This window comes from Trichosurus vulpecula, chromosome 2 (genome assembly GCF_011100635.1).
Source record: "Trichosurus vulpecula isolate mTriVul1 chromosome 2, mTriVul1.pri, whole genome shotgun sequence".
In the NCBI taxonomy this organism is placed as follows: Eukaryota; Metazoa; Chordata; class Mammalia; order Diprotodontia; family Phalangeridae; genus Trichosurus; species Trichosurus vulpecula.
In genome coordinates, this window is record NC_050574.1 from 2,847,390 (window position 1) to 2,869,799 (window position 22,410).

General features: G+C 43.6%; 1 protein-coding gene across 1 annotated transcript; it reads right to left on the reverse strand.

Moving 5' to 3' along the window:
- Positions 1-456: 456 nt before the first annotated feature.
- On the reverse strand, positions 457-21,844 carry LOC118839116 (zinc finger protein 883-like). Its single transcript, XM_036746559.1, has 5 exons — positions 21,701-21,844; positions 20,250-20,405; positions 9,741-9,867; positions 7,226-7,321; positions 457-3,221 (listed from the first exon to the last, which is right to left on the reverse strand). Exons 2-5 carry the CDS (start codon positions 20,385-20,387, stop codon positions 1,747-1,749), a joined length of 1,836 nt encoding a protein of 611 aa, XP_036602454.1. The 5' UTR covers positions 20,388-20,405; positions 21,701-21,844; the 3' UTR covers positions 457-1,746.
- Between the last annotated feature and the right edge of the window lie 566 nt (positions 21,845-22,410).

The window sequence follows — 22,410 nt, forward strand, 5'->3', positions numbered from 1 at the left end:
TCATTGTATTGCTGAGATGAGCTAAGTCTATCCTAATTGATTATCAGAAAACATTACTATTACTGTGTACAATGTTCTCCTGGTTCTTCTCACTTTGCTTTGCGTCAGTTGATGCAAGTCTTTCCAGGATTTTCTGAAATCTGCCTGCACATAATTTCTTATAACACAATAGTATTCTATTAGATTCATATATGACAACTTGTTCAGCCATTCTCCAATTAATGAGCATTCCCTCAATTTGCCAATCATTGCCATCACAAAAAGAGTTGCTATAAATATTTTTATGCATGTCGATCCTTTTCTCTTTCTTATGATCTCTTTGGGATAGAGACCTACTAGGGGTATTACTGGACCAAAGGGCATGCACAGTTTAACTGCCTTTTGGGATAGTTCCAAATTGCTCTCCAGAATGCGTGGATCGGTTCACAACTCAACCAACAATGCATTTGTGTCCCCATTTTCCCACATCTTTTCCTTTTCTGTCACATTAGTCAATCTGATACAACCTCCCCTTTTTAGAGATGACTAAATGGAGGCAGAGAGAAGTTATTCTTCACCCAGAGTTACACACACAGAGAGAGAGAGAGCATCTGAAACAAGATATGAAGCCACGTCTTCCCAACTCTAAACTCTTCTCCCTATCCATCGCAGCATCCTGCTTTCACTTACACTCTTCTGAACGTCAGTTGGAAGAAAGAGAAAAAGTGACTAAAGTACCCATACCTTTTAGGCCACACACTTTGCTATGAGACTCATGACCTAGGGAGACATAACAGTAGTGAGCTCACAAGCAGTTCGTTTCACGTTAGGATTGAATGCTTGCGAAGTGCTTGACAAACACTGTCTCATTGGATCCTCTCATCGACCCTGGCAGCTGCTCTTATCACTCCCATTCTACAGACAGGGAAACATCCAGGAATAGGTTAAGTGGCTTGTCTGGGGACACAGAGCCGGTAACCATCGGAAACTGAATTTGATCTGAGGTTTTGTGGATTCAGGGATAGCCTTCTATCCATCATGCCACCCAGCAGATTAAAACATCACAAAGTGAATGTCCAGCTGATACTCAGATATTTATATGAGGGCTTTTTGTATCAGCCAACGTCATGAGATGAAGTGAGCACCAATCAAGTAGGGAGTGGTGGAAGAATGCCATGGAATGTTTTAGGGGAGTCATGAGAAACCTTAAGATTTCAGAGAAAAATGCCATCTATTTCCAGGACTCCATGCCCAGTATAAAATACGTGATGTTTCATGAGGACTGTGCTGCATGAAGAGACCGTCTCTCATTAATTAGATCTGTAAGTTTTATCTCCAGCAAGATTTTTTCCAGTGTAGATGCATGTATGAGCTTCAGGTGAAGGTCTTCCCATAATTATTGCTTTTATAAAGCTTCTGTCCATTGTGAGTTTTTGATGTCTAGTGACCTCCATCTTCCAGGGAAAGGCAGGACCTCATTGAGCACATTCATAAATCTTCTATACACTATGAATCTTTTATTTAAAGGAAGAGATGATCTCTGGCTGAAGGCCTCCCCACATTGAGTCCTTATGGGGCTTGTTCCCAAAATGACTTTTCTGATGTCTAACAGGCTCTGTACTCCATTTGGATGCCCTTCCACATTCATGACAGGCATATAATTTCTATCTCCTGTGAATTCTCTGCTGAGAAATAAGGGATGACTTTAGTCTGAATGATTTTCCATGTAGATCATATTAATGAGGTATATCCTCTGGTATGGATTCTCTAATGTTCAGGAAGGGAAGAGTGGGTATTAAAAGCCTTACCACACTCTAGATACTCATAAGGTTTCTCTCCAGTGTGGCTGCTCTGATGAAGAGTAAGATCAGGGCAATATTTGAAAGCCTTTCCACATTGATTATATTCAAAAGGTTTCTCTTCTGTGTGGCTTTTATGATCTTCAGCAAGACTGAAGTTCTTTGTAAAATCCTTTCCACATTTATCACATTCAAAAGGTTTCTGTCCACTGTGGATTCTCTGATGTACAGCAAGAGTGGAGCTGCGACTGAGAGCCTTTTCATGTGGATGACATTGATCCAGTTTCTCTCCAGTGTGGATTCTCTGATGTGTAGCAAGACTGGAGCTGCATCTGAAAGCTTTTCCACATTGATTACATTGATAAGGTTTCTCACCAGTGTGGATTCTCTGATGTACAGCAAGACTGGCCCTCTGTGTGAAAGCCTTTCCACATTTATCACATTCATAAGGTTTCTCTCCAGTGTGGATTCTCTGATGTAGAGAAAAATGGGTCCTCTGTTTGAAAGCCTTTCCACACTGATTACATTCATAAGGTTTCTCTCCAGTGTGGATTCTCTGGTGTCTAGCAAAATGGGCCCACTGTTTGAAAGCCTTTCCACACTGAGTACATTCATAAGGTTTCTCTCCAGTGTGGCTTCTCTGATGTACAGCAAGACTGAAGCTGCATCTGAAAGCCTTTTCACATTGGTTACATTCGTAAGGTTTCTCTCCAGTATGGCTTCTCAGATGTACAGCAAGACTGAAGCTGCATCTGAAAGCCTTTTCACATTGGTTACATTCATAAGGTTTCTCTCCAGTGTGGATTCTTTGATGTGTAGCAAGACTGGAGCTCTGTGTGAAAGTCTTTCCACACTGATCACATTCATAAGGTTTCTCACCAGTGTGGATTCTCAGATGTAGAGCAAGATGGCTTTTATATCTGAAAGCCTTTCCACATTGATTACATTCATAAGGCTTCTCTCCAGTGTGGATTCTCTGATGTTCAGCAAGGTTGGAGCTCTGTGTGAAAGCCTTTCCACACTGATCACATTCATAAGGTTTCTCTCCAGTGTGGACTCTCTGATGTTTAGCAAGATGACTTTTATATCTGAAGGCCTTTCCACACTGGTTACATTCATAAGGTTTTTTATCAGTGTGAATTCTCTGTTGTATGAGGAAGGATGAGTGTTCACTAAAAGCTTTACCATATTCATGACACTCATGTGGTTTCCCTCCAGTCTGAATTTTTTGATGGTAAATATGGGATGACTGTTGACTCAATTCTTTCCCACAATGATGACAATCATAAGGTTTCTCTCCTGTGTGGATTCTGTGAAGTCCAGCACAGATTTGTCTCCCAGTGATGTCATAGGGACCATCACTCATGAAGCTTTGCTTGTGAGTTTCTTTCACAGAAATGTTCAGTTTTTCAGTAGTCTCTTTCATTTCAGGTGTAACCTCTCCTGCAAAATACAAGCAATAAAATATAGATAGAGGGCCACATGTACCACATATATAATTATATCCCAGTGGCAGAAAATAACTGATCTACGTCCTCTTTCCCCAGACTAACAGAAAATACTCCAAGTTTAATGGACAGAATCAATTTGAAAATGCCATTAGCCGGCATCTGCTTCATGATTTGGTTTACAAAGAGATTAACGCAAAATCACATCGGATCATCACAACACACCTATGAGACTGGCAGACCCATCACTCTCATGACATTCACAAGTCATGCCACGAGCTCAGAATGGTTGAGTGACCCTATCAACACCTCTGCAACTGAGACTAGAACTCCAGCCTGTCACTGAGCATGCTCTGTCCATGGTACTAGATGGCCTTTCTGCCTTGCACTTTCTTTTTTTTTTTTTTAAAGAAAGAAAAATTTTTTTCATGTTGACATGTTGTCTCCCTCTCTTTAGGTCTTCCTATTCCCTGAGAGACAATAACATTGAAATTAGGCCAATTAATAACTCTGCAAAGGGGCTTTAAGTTCAAGGGAAAAGAAGATTCGATCAATGGGACAAACTTCACTGTCACCTTATTTTAAGAAACTGCCACAGCCACCACCACCCTTGAGCAACCACCACCATGATCAGTCAGTAGCCATCAACACTGGGCCAGAGACTCTACCAGCAACAGGATTACAACTCACTGAAGGTTCAGATGAGAGATAGCTTTTATCAGCAATAACATTTTTAATTTAAAATATGTACTTTTTTTAGTATAGTAATATTGCAATGTAATATATAATAAAGTAGGGTAGACATAACTTTTATACATACTAGGAAACCAAAAAATTCACGTAACTCATTTTACTGCAATATTCACTTTACTGACGTACTCTGGAACTGAACCCACAGGATCTCTGAAGCGTTCTCTCAATTTTTATCAATTTTAATTTGATTTTGACTCTTTCCTCCCTAATTCTGTTCTCCTTAAACCACTGTTAGCCTCACTCCTTGTATTCCCTTATTTCCCATCACACTAATGGTAATTCGACTCCAAAACACTCTTTTCCCTAAATCAGCTAAGAGTGAAGTTCCTGATCTCTTGCTTCTTCTCAAACCACCTCCGTGTTTGTATTCCAGATTGGGAGCTGCTTAGCAGCAGAGATGGGCTTATCCCTTCCCATAAGTCCCAAGGCTTAGCACAGCACCTAGAAAAGGAGAGGTGTTTCATCCATGCTTATTGATTGACCAACAGGGCCCAGGGCTGACACCAGGCCCCAGGCTCTGCCTCAGTCCTTGGATTCTGGTCTCTTTCTTAGTTGTCAGGTGCTGGTTCTGGCCTTACCCATTGTTTGTGTCACTTTCCTACACATTATCCTCTATGCCGAGTGACCTTTGTCTGGCTCTAATGCTGATGGGACCTGACAGGACCCATAGTGAAGATCACAAACACTTCTTTCTGGGTTCCTGAAGCATCTCATACTATGGGACACCCGGGAGTTTCTACTTCCCACTTTGCCAAACTAAGAGTGGCTGTCACCTCAATAAATTTGGCCAATGATTCTCCAAGAATGGGCCAAAGATTGAGCCTCAGAGATGAGGGGAGGGACACAGATTGATAAGTTATGTAAAGCAGAGCCTTGGATTAATTCTAAGTAAGGCCCCAACCTTTGCTAGTACTTAGATGACACTGAATGGAGAGAGAGAAAATCATAAGACCTGTCTGAGTCTACCACACATTTAGGGTACATGATCTCAGTGTGGCCTTCACTGGGAAGGCTGTCCTTTGAAATCTCCCTGACTGCACTGGGGCAGCTGGGTGGTTCAGTGGATAGAGAATTGATCAGGAAGACTTGAGTTCAAATCCAGCCTCAGACACATACTAGCTGTGTGACCATGGACAAGTCACTTGGGCCTGCTGGCCTCAGTTTCCTTGCTTGTAAAATGAGGCTGAAAAGGAAACGGCAAACCACTCCAGTATCTTTGTCAAGAAAACCCCAAATGAAATCATGAAGAGTCAGAAATGACTGAAATGAATGAACAACAACATAACTGACTCCCTATCTCATTCACCATGGCAGCTTTTCCAATTCTATTCATTCTTGCCCAACTGTTCCTTATTCCTTGCTCCCACTGTCCACCCCCCCACCACCTCCTCCTCAGCAAAGAAATATGCCTTGTATTTGACTGAAAAAATTGGATATTTACCAAGAGCTATCTTATCCTTCTGGCATCCCATAAAGCAGGTGCATTCTTTTCCTTCTTGACCTGGTATCAGATGAAGCAGTCTTCTCTCTGCTAGCTAAGCAAACTTCTTTCCTTGTGTAAAGAATCCTATTCCATCTTGTCATCTTCCTTAGCACACGGTCTCTATAATATCCCTCCCCCCCTTTGTAAGTATTTTTCAGTCTCTCTCACACTAAGGACTCTTTCCCTATTTCTCTCTAATCCACAATGCATCATCACTTGATCCATTCAGCCCTAAGAGATATTTTACAATATCTTTCTTCCATTTCTTGGCTAACTACCTGGAGATGTCCATTTACAACTAGTGTCTCCAACTCCTTTCCTTTGCTTTGCTTTCTCTGAAATTCTCTGCAGCCTAGCTCGCAATTTCATTGTTCAATGGAAACTCCTCTCTCCAAAATTACCAAAAATCTCCAAGTTGCTAAATCCACTGGCCATTTCTTCATCCTCATCCTTCTTGACTTCTCTGCAGGCTTTGATACAGTCAATCACCCTTCTCTCCTTCTCTTTCTCTCTTGGTTTTAGTGACACTCCTCTCCTGGTTCTCCAAATTAAAGCCATTCTTTTTCCCCCAACCCTCCTCTCTTTCTACTTTTCTAATGCTCTCCAAGGAATCCTCTCGATGCAGAATCACAAATGAAGTGTCATGCACTCCTCACTGACCTTCACACATCCGCACTCCTGACCCCTATATTTAATCTGGTGCAGAGTCCTCTGATTCCACCTCAGTAACATCTCTCCCCTACACCCTCTTCTGTCCCAACACTGCCTCTGTCTTTGTCCAGGCCCCAAACACCTCACACCTGAGGTGCTGTAACAACTGGCTGCTTGCTCCAGCTGCCTCAAGTCTCCTCTCGCTCCAGTCATTCCTCCATCCACTTGTCAAAGTTCATCTTCCTAAAGTTCTTGACTGACCGTGTCGTGATGCATTCAACAACCTCCTGTGGCTCCCTACCCAAAGGATCAAATATAAAATCCTCCCTAGGGCCGTTAAAGCACTTTATCACCTACCCATCTCCTACTCTTCCAGTCTTCGTTCACTTTATTTCCCTCCCACATATGCAATCATCCAGTGGCATGGGCCTGTGAACAGGACACTCCACCTCTTAACTGTGTGGGCTTTCTTCACCATCTCCATGCCTAGAACATTCACCCTGGCTTCGCTGAATCCCCAGCTAGATGCCACCTTCCATAAAAAGCCTTTCCACTCCTCCTTTACTTTAGGTCCTTCTCTCTCTCAATGAGCTCCCATTTGTCCTGTCTGTGACAGGTTTTTACACTGTTGTTGGCGTGTTGTCTACCCCCCCACCCCCACCCCAGTCTGGGAGCTCCAGGAGGGCAGGGGATGTCCCTTGTATCTCATTATGTCCTTGGTCCTTAGCAGAGGGTCTGGCACATAGCAGGCACTTGATAAATGCTCATTGACTTGAAGAAAGTCTAAGAAAGAGCACATATGAGGAGGCCTAACCCCTTTTTACAGTTGCAGGGGAATTCCTGCCCCCAAATTCCAACAATGGCTTTTCATAGGATCACAGGTTTATCACTGGGAGAGAGCTTCAAGGTCATGGTGTCCAACTCCCTCATTTTACAGATGGGGAAACTGAGACTCGGTAGTTTAGTTACTTGTCTAGGATCCTACTGCTCATAAGTGTCTCAAAAAGAATTCCAAGTCAGGTTTGCCTACCCCCAAATCTGACGCTTGCTTCATCGCCACACCCAGAAGCCTCTAATCCCAGCTCTCACAGACCTGCTTTCCCCTCACTCACCTGGACAGCAGCTCCTCAGGCCTTCTTGCTCCAACAGCCATGGTGCTTCCCTTTCCTCCAAATAAGAGATCAGATCTTCTCTAGTCACTGGCAGCCCTGGGCATGGGGAATCAGGGGTGAGGATGGAGAAAAACTTGTAATTTAGGTCTCTTTAGGGAAAAGAGTGTGCATACAAAGCTGGAGAATCACTCCACCATGTTCACACAGATCTGGCTTATTCTCCCATTAATGCTTGTAATGCCAGTAACCCAAACTAGGATGTGCCAGATCAGCCTTGAGCTCCTGAAAATTAGATCCTGATGAATCAGCTTTGGCCCTGTCCCCTTCCCTGCTCCCCACTCCCTGAAACCTAAAAACCTTGGGACTCTTCACTCAGGGAGTCATTGCCTCTGCTGGTGAGATTCTCCTGCTGGGGAACTCAATGAACCTCAGTTTGACCAAATTCTGCTTCTTGGCCAGTCTGTTCTTCCTGCACTGACAGGGGCCTGCAAACAAGGAGCACAGGACAGTTCCCAGAAGTCCTGAAGAAAGGTGTCCATAGCATTTATTTGGGGAGTTTTGGGGAGAGATGGGGAGAAGACCATGGAGCCAATTTAGAGTCAGAACATTTGGTCTTGGTGCATCTTCTCCATAGGAGGGGGACTCACTGCAGAGCTTCCCTTATCTAGAAATTAGAGGCAGCTGGTAGTGCAGTGGAGAGAGCCCTGGGCCTGGAGTCAGGAATGCCTGGGTTTAAATCCAGCCTCAGACAGTTACTAGCTGTGTGCTCCTGGACAAGTCACTTAACCCCTGTTTGCTTCAGATTTCTCAACTGTCCAATGGGGATAAAAATATCACCTAATGGCATCATATTGTAAAGAAGGCGCTTAGCATAGCAGTAGGTGAACAGAAATGCTTGTTCCCTTCCTTCCTTTCCCAACTTCTGGGCTGGAATTTGGGGCAATGTAAAGGAAGATGAAGGACAAACATGCCCTACCAGGCACAGCTAGGAGCTGGGAGCTACAAACTGATGCTTCTCACAAAGAACAACGTCCTAAATACTTGGCCCTTCCCAAAGAGGACGGGGGGCAGGGAAAAGCTGCCTGAACAGATCTCAGAGATTTGGCAGAGAAAATTATAAGATTAATGCAGAATAAGAGCTCTCCCTGCCCATCAATAAGCCTCATGTGTAGCCCATTAAGGGAAGCTTGCTTGATTGTAGGAAGGCTTACTCACCTTTTACTAATTTCTGATTAGGCACTGAATCAGGAGGGTTCTGGCTCTGAGACTATTAGCTGGAAGGGTATATATTCTGAGGCATGAGCTTTTGCTTTGGGAGCTCATTTACAAGAAGGATCTTGTGATTCCCTGTCACGGGCTTCCGAAGCCTCGTAACTATGCTTGGGGTTCCCCCCAAGCCCCAGGCCTCTGCCTAAGCAAAGGACCTGATCTCGCGGACAATGTACAGGACAGGAGCCGAAAAGATGGTGAATGACTCCGTTTATTATTTCAGCAAGCAGCACATTTATACCTTTAGTGACGTAGGTGGTTACGTGGTGAAGGACAGGTAAAACTACACACCTGGGGACTAGGACCACCCTGACTCCGCCTACTCTCCTCCCCTTCTCTTCCCACACTACCCAAAGCTCCCTGCGGGCAGGCAGTCCAGGCAAAGACCGGAAACTCCACGTGGTCAGGCAGCGGGAAGTTCCACATGCTCTGCCAGAGAGCCGGAAGTTCCACGTGGTCAGGCAGGTCCGAACTGGAATCACTAGGGAGGCAACAAAGGCAAGACCCCTCCTCCTAGCTCCACCCCCCTCCCAAAGCCCTGAGTCTATCTCAGCAGGCCCCTGGGCCTGGAGGTCCGAGGAGGACAGGGCTCAGCTCTAACTCGGCCCGTAACAATTCACTGGTCGAGACTCTGAGTAGCCATATGTTTCAACTGCTCGTGACTACTCCCAACTGCTCAGAGGTAAAGGCTTCCTTGACCCAGTGGTGAATGTAAAGTATATATAGCAGTATTGTTTTGATTCAGGCAGTAGAGCCCTGTTGGTCTTTATTTCTCTCCTATGTGTTTTCTGTTTGCATTTTATATGATTAAAGAAGATTGTTGACCCCCGAAACAGCTATCTTTCCTTAGTAAAGCAGATCTAAGAGCCTGTGCTAGCAGCCATCCTGGGTGTATCAGTGGGTTGTCATTACAAAAATTCGTGTCCAGGGAGAGGCTGGACTACATAATGTGGGATTACTTCCACACCTGAGATGCTTCAACAGTGATTTGAACTTTGACCTCAAATTACCTAGAATTGGCAGGAGACAGTTTCAGGGGCAACCAGGAAACCTCCAGGTTCTCTTCACACAATGTATTGACCTTTTATAGGAAAACCAGGCTGCAGGAGGACCCTGTCTCTAGGACACATGAGACTATCACTTTTCCCTTCCTAGTAATTGATAAATGCTCCAAAGCCAGAACACTTAGGAATGAAGATATTCCCTTTGATTGCAGACTCAGAGTGGCCGGGGGAAGTGTCCTTACCCAGGGAGAGCAGGTTCTGGGCATTTTCCAGCATGACCTCCTTGTACAATTCCTTCTGAGGATGGTCCAAGAGGCCCCATTCCTCTGGGGTGAAGTCCACAGCCACGTCCTTAAATGTCACCAACTCCTAAACCATCAAAAGTCACAGGACTTAGAGCTGCAAGAGACTCAAGAATTCTTGTAGTCTAACCTTCATCAAGTGAGAGGAGGGAACTGAAGGACAGAAAGGGGATTTACCCAAAGGTCATACCCTTGGTGAGTGTCAGAGTCAACACTTGAAACCATAGTCATTAAGAGCCCAATGGAATATTGAGAAAAGCAGTTGATGTGGTCAGCTGGAATAAAGTTGAGAAAGGTCTTATTATGGAAAATGCCTTTCTATTGAATCTGGGACAAACTGTGTGTTCTATCTGTGAGGTAGAAGAATCTGTGGAAGAGAGAAGATGATGCGAAATTTCTGCCTTCTCAGAACTGATAGAAGTGATATGTTATAAAGCAAATTGTGTGCGGAGTTTGTGAGAAGCTGGCAAGTACAGTGTATTCTGGGTGGGAGGGGGGCGGATTTACTTTTGATTAGGGAGAGGAAAGAAAAAGAATACATCTTGTTTATTTCCTGAGAGGGTTAAATAAATTCTTATCCAAATTAATCACAAAGAGAATTCCAAAGAGATATTAATTACAATCTGGACTGAACTGAGTGGCATGAGCCTTTCCAGCCAAGTGAAGGTGAGTTATCACTTTTTACATTGAGGGCTTGAGGCTCCTTTGGGTTTGATGTGTTATGACCAAAATATCTTGTGCCTTTTATGATTGCTTTTGTTTCACAATAGCATAATTTTGATATTATATAGAAATAAAATATCTGTCATGGAGAAAGGAGAGTTCCTTAATTCATTAAAAAAAAAAGCAATACTTAACAATGTGGGTTTGGGCACGTGAAAAAGTCATTGCTAAGTTCTTCAAGAGAAATAAAATATCTAAAGATACCCCTAGAATTCTGGAAACCTTGGAGAACAAAAGTCAAGCTAATGAGTTAAGATGCCTACTGATGGACCATATACAGGAGAGGTTGGGCAAATCTGAAAATATCCTGATGCTTGGGAGTGGTCATATATATTTCCGGGTCTTCTACATGCACAATGTGTGCTTGGTCAACGTACTTGGAATTTGATGGTCTTCCACCTCCATCATTAGCATGTGATTCACTTTATTAGGGATTCTGATATCTGGGAACAGTTCTCCATCATATGTACAAAACTGTCTTTTCACTCGTTTATCATTGTTATTTCTTCTTTAAACACCTGACCCATGGTCTTTACCCTTTACTGCCTTTGCTCTATTACTTTGCCTTGGAACAATTGAGGTATCTATTGAAATCTTATACTTTTTGTGATTCCCCAAAATGTAGAAATCTTTCTTTTTCACTAGGGTCTCTTGACCCTCTTCGTTGCATAGTATTCATTGTGTGGGTTCTCACTATAGGAAGGCATTCCTTTTATTGATCTATAACTGATCTCTAATTTATTCCCTAATTTATACCCAATAGAAGCTATTCCAAACCTGTTTCCTTTTCAAGCCTCCCACAACCTTCCTTCATCACAATGGGATGGAGTTAGGACCTCCAAACCACCATTCAAGGAGAAAGCTTATCTGAGACATCTCAATTCTCACCTGGCTCAACTTCTTTGGAACTTCTCTGACTGACTTCTCCACAATGCTCCTGAATCGGATACCTTCTCCTCTCCTGGACCCCTCTTCATCATTCTTTTGTTTGTTGTCTTCCTCTGTTAGACTGTCAGCTCCTTGAGGCTAAATGAGTTCTACAAGCCACCAGGAGAAAGACTTTCAGATACAATGGAAAGGACACTGAAATATGCAAGACTATTGCAAAACCACTAGGAATGAGAAGGGTATGGAAAGATGTGTTCCTGAGAGCATTGGAGCTCAGGATGCAGCCTAGGATGATCCTGCAAATGTGAGCTTAGCAATATGGGGGAAAAAGTGGATATTCAATAATAAAGAAGAGTCTGAAATATTTCTAGAAAGAAAACCAGGAGATAGCCCATTTAAAATATTCTAGACAATATAAAATATTTGGGAGCACACCTGCCAAACAAACCCAGGAACTATATGAACAAAATTATTTTTAAAATTTATACAAATAAAGTTAGATTTAAATAACTGAAGAAATATCAAATATTCACATGTAGGAAGCACCAATGTAATAAAAATAACAATCATACTTAATTTATATATTCAATTCTATCCCAATTAAAGTATGAAAAATTATTTTACTGAATTAGAAAAAAATAACAAAATTCATTTGGAAGAACAATAAGTCAGGAATATCAAAGGAACTAATGAGAAAATGTAAAGGAAGGAGGTTTGGCAGTACCAGATCCTAAACTATAAGGCTGTAGTTATCAAAACTATCCAGTAAAAAGCAATGGAAAGGTAGATCAGCGGAATAGAATAGACATATAATTACCACAGTAAATAAATATACTAACCTTATATTTATCAAGTGTAAAGACTGAAGTTTTGGGGATAAGAATTCATTAGTTGGTAAAAATTATTGAGAAAACTAGAAAATTGTCTGGCAGAAATTGGGCATAGACCAGTATCTTACACCATTTCCCAAGATAATGTCAAAATGCGTATACAACCAGATATAAATAGAGCTATTAAAAGAAAATGTGAAGAACATGGAATATATTATTACCTAAAAGATTTATGGATAGTTGAAAAATTTATGAATGAACAAGAGATAGAGAGTAGTGTGAGGTGTAAAATGGATAATTTTGATTATATTAAATTGAAAAGTGTAGCCAAGATCAGAAGGAAAGTGGAAAATTTGTGGAAAAATTATAGAGAGTTTCTCATCTCTCAAATATGTAAAGGTCTCATACTAAATATGGAAAGAACCTTGTCAAATCTTCAAGAATATGAGTCATTCCCTAAAGGATAAATAGTCAATGGATATGAACAGGCAGTTTTCTGACAAAGAAATCAAAGCAATTTATAGTCAAATTTTAAAATGCTCTAAATCATTATTGATTAGAGAAATGCAAACTAAAACAACCTTGAGACATCGTTTTACACCTATCAGATTGGCTAAAATGACTGAAGGGGAAAGTGACAAATGTTGGAGGGGATGTAGAAAAACTAGGACACTATTTCACTGTGAGTGGAATTGTGAACTGATTCAACCATTTTGGAGAGCAATCTGGAATTATGCCCAAAGAGTTATTAACCTGCCTGTATGGGACAGCTAGGTGGCACAGTGAGTAGAGCACCAGTGCAGGTGTCAGGAGGACCTGAGTTCAAATCTGGCCTCAGGCACTTGACACAATTATTAGCTGTGTGACCTTGGGCAAGTCACTTAACCCCAATTGCCCTGCCAAAAAAAAAACAACCTAAACTAACCTGCCTGTACCCTTTGATCCAGCAATACCGCTACTGGGTCTGGAGTCAAAAGGACTTGAATTCAAATTGGGCTGCAAACGCTTAGTGGCTGTGTGACCCTATGCAAATCACTTTGCACTGATTGCCCCCCAAAAAGAAAGAAAACCAGAACTGAAGAGATTATCTGCTTCTCAAACACTATCACTAGCAGAAATACAGAAGGAGTAAATAATTGCAAATAACAAAGGCAACAGAGAGACAACAGAAAGACCTCTAAGACATTTTCCCTTAAAAGTGTCTTCCTACAATGCAGTTCTGACCATGTCACCCCTCTACTCAAGAAACTCCAGTGGCTCCCAATTGTTTCCAGGATCAAATACAAAGTGTTCTGTTTCTCATCTAAAAGGCCATCATGATTGGACAAGGAGACAAGGATGAAGGAGGAAGTCTGGGAAAGGTAATATTGAAGAGGACAGAATCCTGTGACATCCTGCCTACAGGGCAATGCTTCTTTTGTGAGACTACATTACACCATAGGAAGATACCTGAAAGGGGGTAGGAGAGGGGGCTAGAGAAAAGAGTGGCAGGCCAAAGTCTTAACAAGAACTAGAAATTTTCCATTCAATTCCACATACATTTATTAAGTACTTACTATGTGCCAGGCAATATGCTAAACACTGGAGATACTTAAAGAGGCAAAAGAGAGTCCTTGCCCTCAAGGAGTTTACAGTTTAATGGGGGAGACAATATGCAAACAAATAAAATCAAAGCAAACTAAGTACACAACAAATAGGAAATAAAAGAGGGAAGGCATGATCATTAGCAGGGGTTAGGGAAGGCTTCCTGTAAAAGGTGGTACTTTTGTAGGGACTTAAGGGAAACAAGGAATGTCAGTAGCCCGAACTGGGGAAGGAGAGTATTCCAGGGATGGGGAGAGCCATTGAAAATGCCTGAAGTGGGGCAGAGCCAAGATGGCAGCTAGAAAGCAGGGACTTGCATGAGCTCCCCCCCCGCCAGGTCCCTCCAAACACCTATAAAAAATGGCTCTGAACAAATTCTAGAACTGCAGAACCCAACAAATAGCAGAGGGAAGCAGGGTTCCAGCCCAGGAAAGCCTAGATGGCCATGGGGTAAGGTCTATTGCACGGAACTGGGAGTGGAACAGAGCAGAGCCCAGCATGAGCTGCACCTGGACCAACCAGACTGGGAGCCAGGCAGAACAGGCCCTACCACCCTGAATCAGTGAGCTGTGGCAGTTACCAGACTTCTCAACCCACAAACACCAAAGACAACAGAGAAGGTTAGTGGGAAAAATCTGCGGGGACAGAGTGAAAGAAGTTCACAGTTTCACCACCGCCCTGGGGGCAGCAGAGGTGGTACAGCTCTGGGGACAGAACTACAGCTGCAGATGTTTCCTGCCCCAGGCCCACCTGGTAGGAGGAATATAGTGGCAGATCAGACCGGGAGTACAGAGCCAGCTTAGATCTGAGTCTGGTCCGGGTTGGCGGTTCTTCGGGGAGGAGGAGTGCAGGTGTGGCAGAGCTTGCTGTGTAGAAATAGCTCTGAAAACAACAGCACAGCACCTCAAGCTTGGGACAAAGTACTCTATACTCTACAAGCAGTCCTACCCCCACAAAAAACTCAAGGGTCAAGTAGTTGGCTGGGAATATGGACAGGCAGCAAAAATGCACCCAGATTCAGTCTCAGATTCTGGAATCTTTCTTTGGTGACAAAGAAGACCAAAACATACAGCCAGAAGAAGTCAGCAAAGTCAAAGAGCCTACGACAAAAGCCTCCAAGAAAAACATGAACTGGTCTCAGGCCATGGAAGAGCTCAAAAAGGATTTGGAAAAGCAAATTAGAGAAGTAGAGGAAAAATTGGGAAGAGAAATGAGGGTGATGTGAGAAAACCATGAAAAACAAGTCAATGACTGACTAAAGGAGACCCAAAAAAATACTGAAGAAAACAACACCTTAAAAAATAGACTAAGTCAAATGGCTAAAGAGCTCCAAAAAGCCAATGAGGAGAAGAATGCCTTGAAAGGCAGAATTAGTCAAATGATGAAGTCCAAAAGACCAATGAAGAAAATACTACCTTAAAAATTAGATTGGAACAAGTGGAAGCTAGAAATCAAGATATTATAAAACATAACCAAAGGAATGAAAAAAAGGAAGAAATATATATATATATATATATATATGTGTGTGTGTGTGTGTGTGTGTGTGTGTGTGTGTGTGTGTGTGTGAGAAATATCTCATTGGAAAACCACTGACCTGGAAAATAGATCCAGGAGAAATAATTTAAATATTATTGGACTACCTGAAAGCCATGATCAAAAAAAAGAGCCTAGATATCATCTTTCAAGAAATTATCAAGGAGAACTGCCCTGACATTCTAGACCCAGAGGGTAAAATAGAAATTGAAAAGATCACCTCCTCAAAAAGATCCCAAAAAGAAAACTCCTAGGTATATTGTCACCAAATTCCAGAGCTCCCAGATCAAAGAGAAAATACTGCAAGCAGCCAGAAAGAAACAATTTGTGTATTGTGGAAACACAATCAGGATAACACAAGATCTAGCAGCTTCTATATTAAGGGATCAAAGGGCTTGGAATGTGATATTCTGGAGGTCAATGGAGCTAGGATTAAAACCAAGAATAACCTACCCAGAAAAACAGTATAATGCTCCAAGGCAAAATATGGATTTTCAATAAAATAGAGGACTTTCAAGCTTTCTTGATCAGAGATGAATAGAAAATTTGACTTTCAAACACAAGAATCAAGAGAAGCATGAAAAGGTAAACAAGAAAGAGAAATCATAAGGGACTTACTAAAGTTGAACTGTTTTGTTTATGTTCCTACATGGAAAGATGATGTGTATAATTCATGAGACCTCAGTATTAGGGTAGCTGAAGGGAATATACATATACATATATATATATATATATACACACATATATATAGATATAGATAGATAGATAGATAGATAGAGGGCACAGGGTAAGTTGAATATGAAGGGATGATCTCTAAAAAAATAAAATTAAGGGATGAGAGAGGAATATATTGAGAGAGGGAGAGATAGAATGGGGTAAATTATCTCACATAAAAGTGGCAAGAAAAAGCAGTTCTGTAGGAAGGGAAGAGGGGGCAGGTGAGGGGAAATGAATGAATCCTGCTCTCATCGGATTTGACCTGAGGAGGAAATGACATACACATTCAATTGTGTACCTTACCCCACAGGAAAGAAAGAGAAAGGAGATAAAAAAGGCGGGGAGGGCCAATAGGGGGAAGAGGTAATCAAAAGCAAACACTTGAAAAGGGACAGGGTCAAGGGAGAAAACTGAATAAAGGGAGATAGGATAGGAAGGAGCAAAATATAGTTAGTCTTTCACAACATAAGTATTGTGGAAGGGTTTTACATAATGATATGCATGTAGCCTATGTTGAATTGCTTGCCTTCTTAGGGAGGGTGGGTGGGGAGGAAAGAGGGAAGAGAATTTGGAACTAAAAATTTTAAAAACAGATGTTCAAAAAAAAAGTTTTTGCATGCAACTAGGAAATAAGATATACAGGCAATGGGGCATAGAAATTTATCTTGCTCTACAAGAAAGTAAGGGAAAAGAGGATGGGGGGGGTGGGGTGACAGAAGGGAGGGCTGACTGTGGAATGGGGTAACCAGAATATATGCCATCTTGGAGTGGAGGGAAGGGTAGAAATGGGGAGAAAATTTGCAATTCAAACTATTGAAAATCAATGCTGAAAACTAAAAATATTAAATAAATTAAATAAATCAACAAAAAAATGCCTGGAGGAGAGAGTGGCCATGAGGCCAGTGTCACTGGATCAAATAATACATGTTAGGGAGTAAGGTGTAAGAAGACTGAGAAGATAGGAGGAGGCTAAGTTATGATGGACTTTATTTTTTTTTGTTTTTAATTTATTTATTTTTAATTTTCATCATTCACTTCCATAAGCTTTTGCATTTTCAATTTTCTTCCCCTCCCCCCCCACTCTCTGCAAATTGGTGGGCAATCTGATATAGGCTCTACATATAAATTCATATTAAACATATTTCCTTTCAAGGACCCAGGTCAGAAGCCTGAGGGACATCTATGTATCATTAAAGGGCATACTCAGGAGGTGTATCCAGCAAAAGAGACAAAGAAGAAAAGGTCAGAGAAGTAGGAAGAAAACTAGGAAAGAGGGGTGTCCAAAATACTTAGAGAGAAGAAAGTGTCCAGGAGGAGACAGTTGATCCAAAGTTTCAAAGGCTACAGCGAAATCAAGGAGAATGAGGATGGAGGTGACCCCTATGGTCTCCTGAAGAAGAGAATGGAGGGGAGTAGGTGAGGAGGCAGAGAGATTGCAAAGGTAGAGAAAAGGAGACCTCACTTTGGAGGGGGCAGGGCATTTCACTGATGAATGTTCTTATGAGTGAAGGGAGATAAGGACCTCATACTGGTGCCTGGGGTATTTATTGCCTGAAAAATCTAATTATATACAAGGGGACAGGTGTTTGGAACCCAGGGGGCAACTAGCGCTTGGAGGACTAGTAGAAGTGTGGATATTGGGATGAGCTTTCCAGGCCAAAAAAGGGGATATAGGACTCAGGGCGCAGAACCTGTGACCTTATGGCCACATGCGGCCTATGAGTGTTCACTATCATGAGGGACACCTGAATTAATGCGCATTATTCTGAAAACAAGGCACAATGGAAAAGGGGAAACCACGGGGTAAGCCCTACAAGGCAGTGCCAGAGAGCATATCTTCCAAGGAAACCCCAAATGGGTTCACAATGAGTAGGACGAGACTGAATGGCAACAATAAAGTTGGGAAGGGGATATTTTACAGGGCTGAGTAAAATCATACCAAAATTCATTTGGAAACAAAAGAGCTACAAGATGGAGGGAAATGATGAAAAGAGGCAAGGACAGAGATGGAACAACCCTTCCAGAACTCAAATTATTATAAATAACTATTTTATAAGCAGCAGTCACCAAAACCATCTGACTTTGACAAAATAACAAGGAGATAAATCAGCCGAAGAGATTAAACAAGGGAGATGTTTGATAAAATAGAAAACAAGCTACCTTGGGTCAAATGAGCTATTGGGTTTAAAAAAAAAAAACTGCTGAGAAAACTAGAAAGTCAAGGAGGAAATGGGGCTTAGACCAACCTCTTACACCATACTCTACAATACATCCATGGGGATGTTACCATTGTGGCTCAGTTCCTTCAGTCATGTCCTACTTTTTGTAATCCCATTTTGGGTTTTCCTGGCAAAGACACTGGAATGCTTTGCAGTTTCCTTCTCCAGCTCATTTTACAGGTGAGGAACTGAGGGAAACAGAGTTAAGTGACTCGCGCAGGGTCGTATGGATAGCAAATATATGAGGCCGGATTTGAACTCAGGTCTTCCTGACTCCAGACCTGGGCCTCTAGGTACTGTGCCACATGGCTGCCCCTTCTATAGGGATATGTGACCTTAATATTAAAGATTATATTATAAAAATATTAGGAGAGAAATAGATCATATACCTTTCACAGGTACAGGTAGGAGATGTATTCTGGGCCAAACAAGAGATAGAAGCAATTATAAAATAAAATAGCAAACTTTGATTATTTGAAACTGAAAAGCTTCTTCTGCACAGACAATATTATACATCCAGGATAAGAAAGAAAGTGTTCAAATGGGAAAACAAAACAAAACAAAACCAAAAACCATGGTATGAAATTTTTGTGATAAGGTTTTGGTGTCAAAGATATACAGACAAATAATAAACATAAGACTAACAGCCATTCCCCAATAGATAAATGGTCAAAGGATATGAACAAAGGAGAACTGCCAAGTATTCCCAACCACAGGAAAAAATGCTCCAAACCACTAATAAGAGAAAGGCAAACCAAAACAACACTGAGGCATCATCTCATACTCCGCAAAATTGACAAAAATGACAAAAACTGGCACCAGTCAATGTTGGAGGGGTTGTGGGAAGAGGAACACACTAATGTAATGTTGAGGGAGCTAAGAGATGGTAGATCTTGAAGACCTGAGTTCAAATCCAGCCTCAGACCCTAACTAGCTGTGTGACCCTCTTTGCCTCAGTTTCCTGAACATAGTAGACATATATAACCAGCCCCACTCCTGCCTCTCTGACCCAGGGACACTGGCCTGTGCCTGCCATCTCCTGACTCTGTGCCTTTCCAATGGCCATCTCTCATGCTTGGAATGTCCTTCCTCATCGTCTGGGCCTTCTGGCCTCAAGTATCAACTAAAATCTCACCTTCTAAAACTCTGATTTTCCTTTTAGAATGTCTAAGATATCTCGCTTCTATACTGTAGAGAGCTTCTGTGGACACAGCTGCTCACAGGTTGTCTAACCCATCAGACTGGGAGGCCCTTGAGGGCAGGGACTGGTTTTCCTTCCTTTGCATACACATTAGGTTAGCACAGTGTCACTGCCCTTTCTAAATGCTTGTTGCCTGGACCTAAGAAATGAGAAATGGGAAGGATTCAGAGAGACCTGGGAAGATGTGTGTGACTGAGGCAGGAGGACATGAGCAGCACCAGGAGGACAATCTCTGCTGACAGCACTGCCAAGGACCAGGGCTGGGGGAACCTCCAGGGCTCTGCTCCAGGCCTGGCCAGGCAAGACTCAGGGTCAAAGGCTTTCCTGACCTTTCAGCTGGTACCAGGGAGAGCTTGGAAAAGAAACAGAGAGAAAGGGGAGAAGTTCTATGGATGTGTGGGGGAAGGGAGAGACACAAAGACATAACCCCTAGAGAATAAACAGTGATGTGATCATCCTTGTGACTCAGGGATCATGAGGGAAAACTTAAAAACCAAGATGGGCAGGCAGCAATTTGGGGGTGGGAGGTGGAGGTGATGAACAAGATGTCAAAGTTTCAATGAATCAGTTTCAAATACATAAGAAGAGAGCAGAGCAGTGTTGTTACTAATGTTTTCATTTCCTGCCTGTTTTCGTAATGAAACAATCCCTAGGTAGGGGATTGCCAGCCTCGTAGACAATCCTCTTTGTCTATGGAAAAGGCCTCTTTGGCTGATGTTGGCCAAGACTGAGGACAGAGTGAGTGTGCACTCACCTGGGCCGGGGGGCTGCTGCTCCCAGGGGCCATTCCCTCTGGCTCCAGGCTCCCTGCTTGGGCCAGGCCTTGGTCCTCTGCAGGCTGAGCTGGGGAGGCTGAAGGATCCCAGAGGGGCAGAGGTCCTTCCTTTCTCATCCTGGGCAGGAGGCTGGCCTACAGGGATTTACAGACGGTGAGGTCCCACAGGAGTTACAAAGACCTTGGTCCTGCCCTCAGGGGCATACATACCCCAACATACAGAGAGAGGGAGAAAGCAGGTAGGGCCAGTTTGGAAATGAAAATGGTCTAAACAGGAAGGTTACTTCCCTCCTTCTCCTATTTCTTCTCTTCTGTCACCTCCCCCTCCCCCATTCTCCTTCAGAGAAATAAGAGGCAGAAGGGGCTTGGGATCCCAGATGGGATAAGACAGTCAGAGCCTCAATGGCTCCTGAATCAGAGATCTCCCTCCAGTTGGTTCTCTGCCCTCCCTGCCTCCCCTCTCCCCAGCTAACACACACACACACACACACACACACACACATTATCTAGACAACAGACTGACTGCTTGATCTAGAGAGGAGGGAAGCTTAGGAAGTTTAGGAATGGGGACGGCTCTGGGATGGAGCCACAAGGGAATGACCAGGGGAAGCCTGAGACTGGGAGACCAAATCCAGCCTGGGATTCAGCCCCCTGGCAGGGGGCCTGAGGGCTCTGAAAGAAGAGGGGGCAGGGAAGCAGGGGGCCTGGGGAAGGGGAGCCCAGGTAGGGTCTGGGAGGAAGACATTCTAACCCAGCTCATGGCAGGGAGGTCAGGGATCCTGGAGTGACAGAAGGGCTCCAGGAGAACACTGAGCCTGGAAAGCAGAAGGACTGTGTCCTGGGGTCTAACTAGGACGTGGGGAGGACTCCTGGGACCCTCTGGTAGAGCTTAGGCCTAGAATCCCTCAAGGGAGACCAGACACAGGGAGCCAGTGCCTGGGATGTGGTAGGGGAGCAGCCCAGGAGAGGTGGGTCTAGTTAAGGGGTGACAGGCAGGAGCACTGGTTCCAGCATCCAAAGTGGGGTCCTCAGGGCAGGTAGAACTTTCAGGTCCTTACAGGGGGCTTGGTCTAAAGGAAGAAAACTGAATCTGCATGCAAAAGCTGAGGGCAGAGACAGGATTCCTGGGTCCTGATGGAAAGACAGAAAGCAGGATTCTTGGGTTCCTAGGGTATAAAGTCTGGATTTTGGGAAAAGGTGACCCAATGGTAAGTCTGTGGAGGGTGACCTCAGACATTTGGGAAGTAATTGGGAGTCTGGAAATTTAGAGCTGGGGAGCTTGTCCAGTAGCAGGCCTGGGAGGGAGGATCACTCCAGGCAGACCTGGAGGACAGTCACCACGTGGTCAGAGGAGGAGGGCAAGATCCAATGATGAGAGCGGCCAGAAGTCAGGAGGGGGGGGGGGTGGTATGGTGCTGGCTCAGACCTACCTGGACCTGCGCTCACAGAGCTGGCTTCCAGAAGGCAGAGATCTCAGCTCTGAGGAAAGAAGGCAGAGAGATCTCAGCTTTGAGGGAAGAAGGCAGCACAATCTGAAGTCGAGAGAAGACAGAGAGATCTCAGCTCCTGGGAAGGCAGAGATAGTTCAGCTGCAAAGGAAGAAGGCAGCGTAATCTCAGCACAAGTTCCTGTTTTCAGCCAGCCCACTCGGGGAGGGCCCTCCCATCTCTGCCCAGCCTCTGAGGCCCCCAGGATGGGCCCTTTCCTCCAATCACAGGCACAGCCAGGAGCTCAGGACGCTGTCTGCTTTTCATCCCCAGTGCCTGCCCTCCATCACATGGAATGCCTTGGCCACTAGGATGAGCCCTTTCCTGCCCTAGACCCCTCCCACAGTTCCAAACTCCACCCCAGGGCTCTTATTCCACCTGGGCCACCACCCACCAGGATGACCATCTCTGAGAGCTCCTCCTCCCCATCACTACCACCTGATTCCTTATTGGAGGAAAGATTCGGGACTTTAGGAGGTGGGAGGGGGAGAGCAAGGAAGAGGTAACCTGGAGATTTCCAGGAAAGCAAGTGATTCATAGGAAAACAGCTGAGTTTCTGAATGGAGGTTGTTCACAAAATGCGGTCAGTTTGGCTAGCACATTTCTCCTAACTTAAATTAGAATGGGGCTCATGTAAAGTCAGATGTGTTCTC

Bases quoted from the DNA above. Each gene is read 5' to 3' on its own strand.
- LOC118839116 (XM_036746559.1), bottom strand. From the start codon at position 20,387: ATGAGAAAGGAAGGACCTCTGCCCCTCTGGGATCCTTCAGCCTCCCCA. The intron at 9,868-20,249 runs GTGAGTGCACAC...TTGATGGTTTAG, and splicing joins GCAGCAGCCCCCCGGCCCAG to GAGTTGGTGACATTTAAGGA. The intron at 3,222-7,225 runs GTGAGTGAGGGG...TGTATTTTGCAG, and splicing joins CCTGAGGAGCTGCTGTCCAG to GAGAGGTTACACCTGAAATG.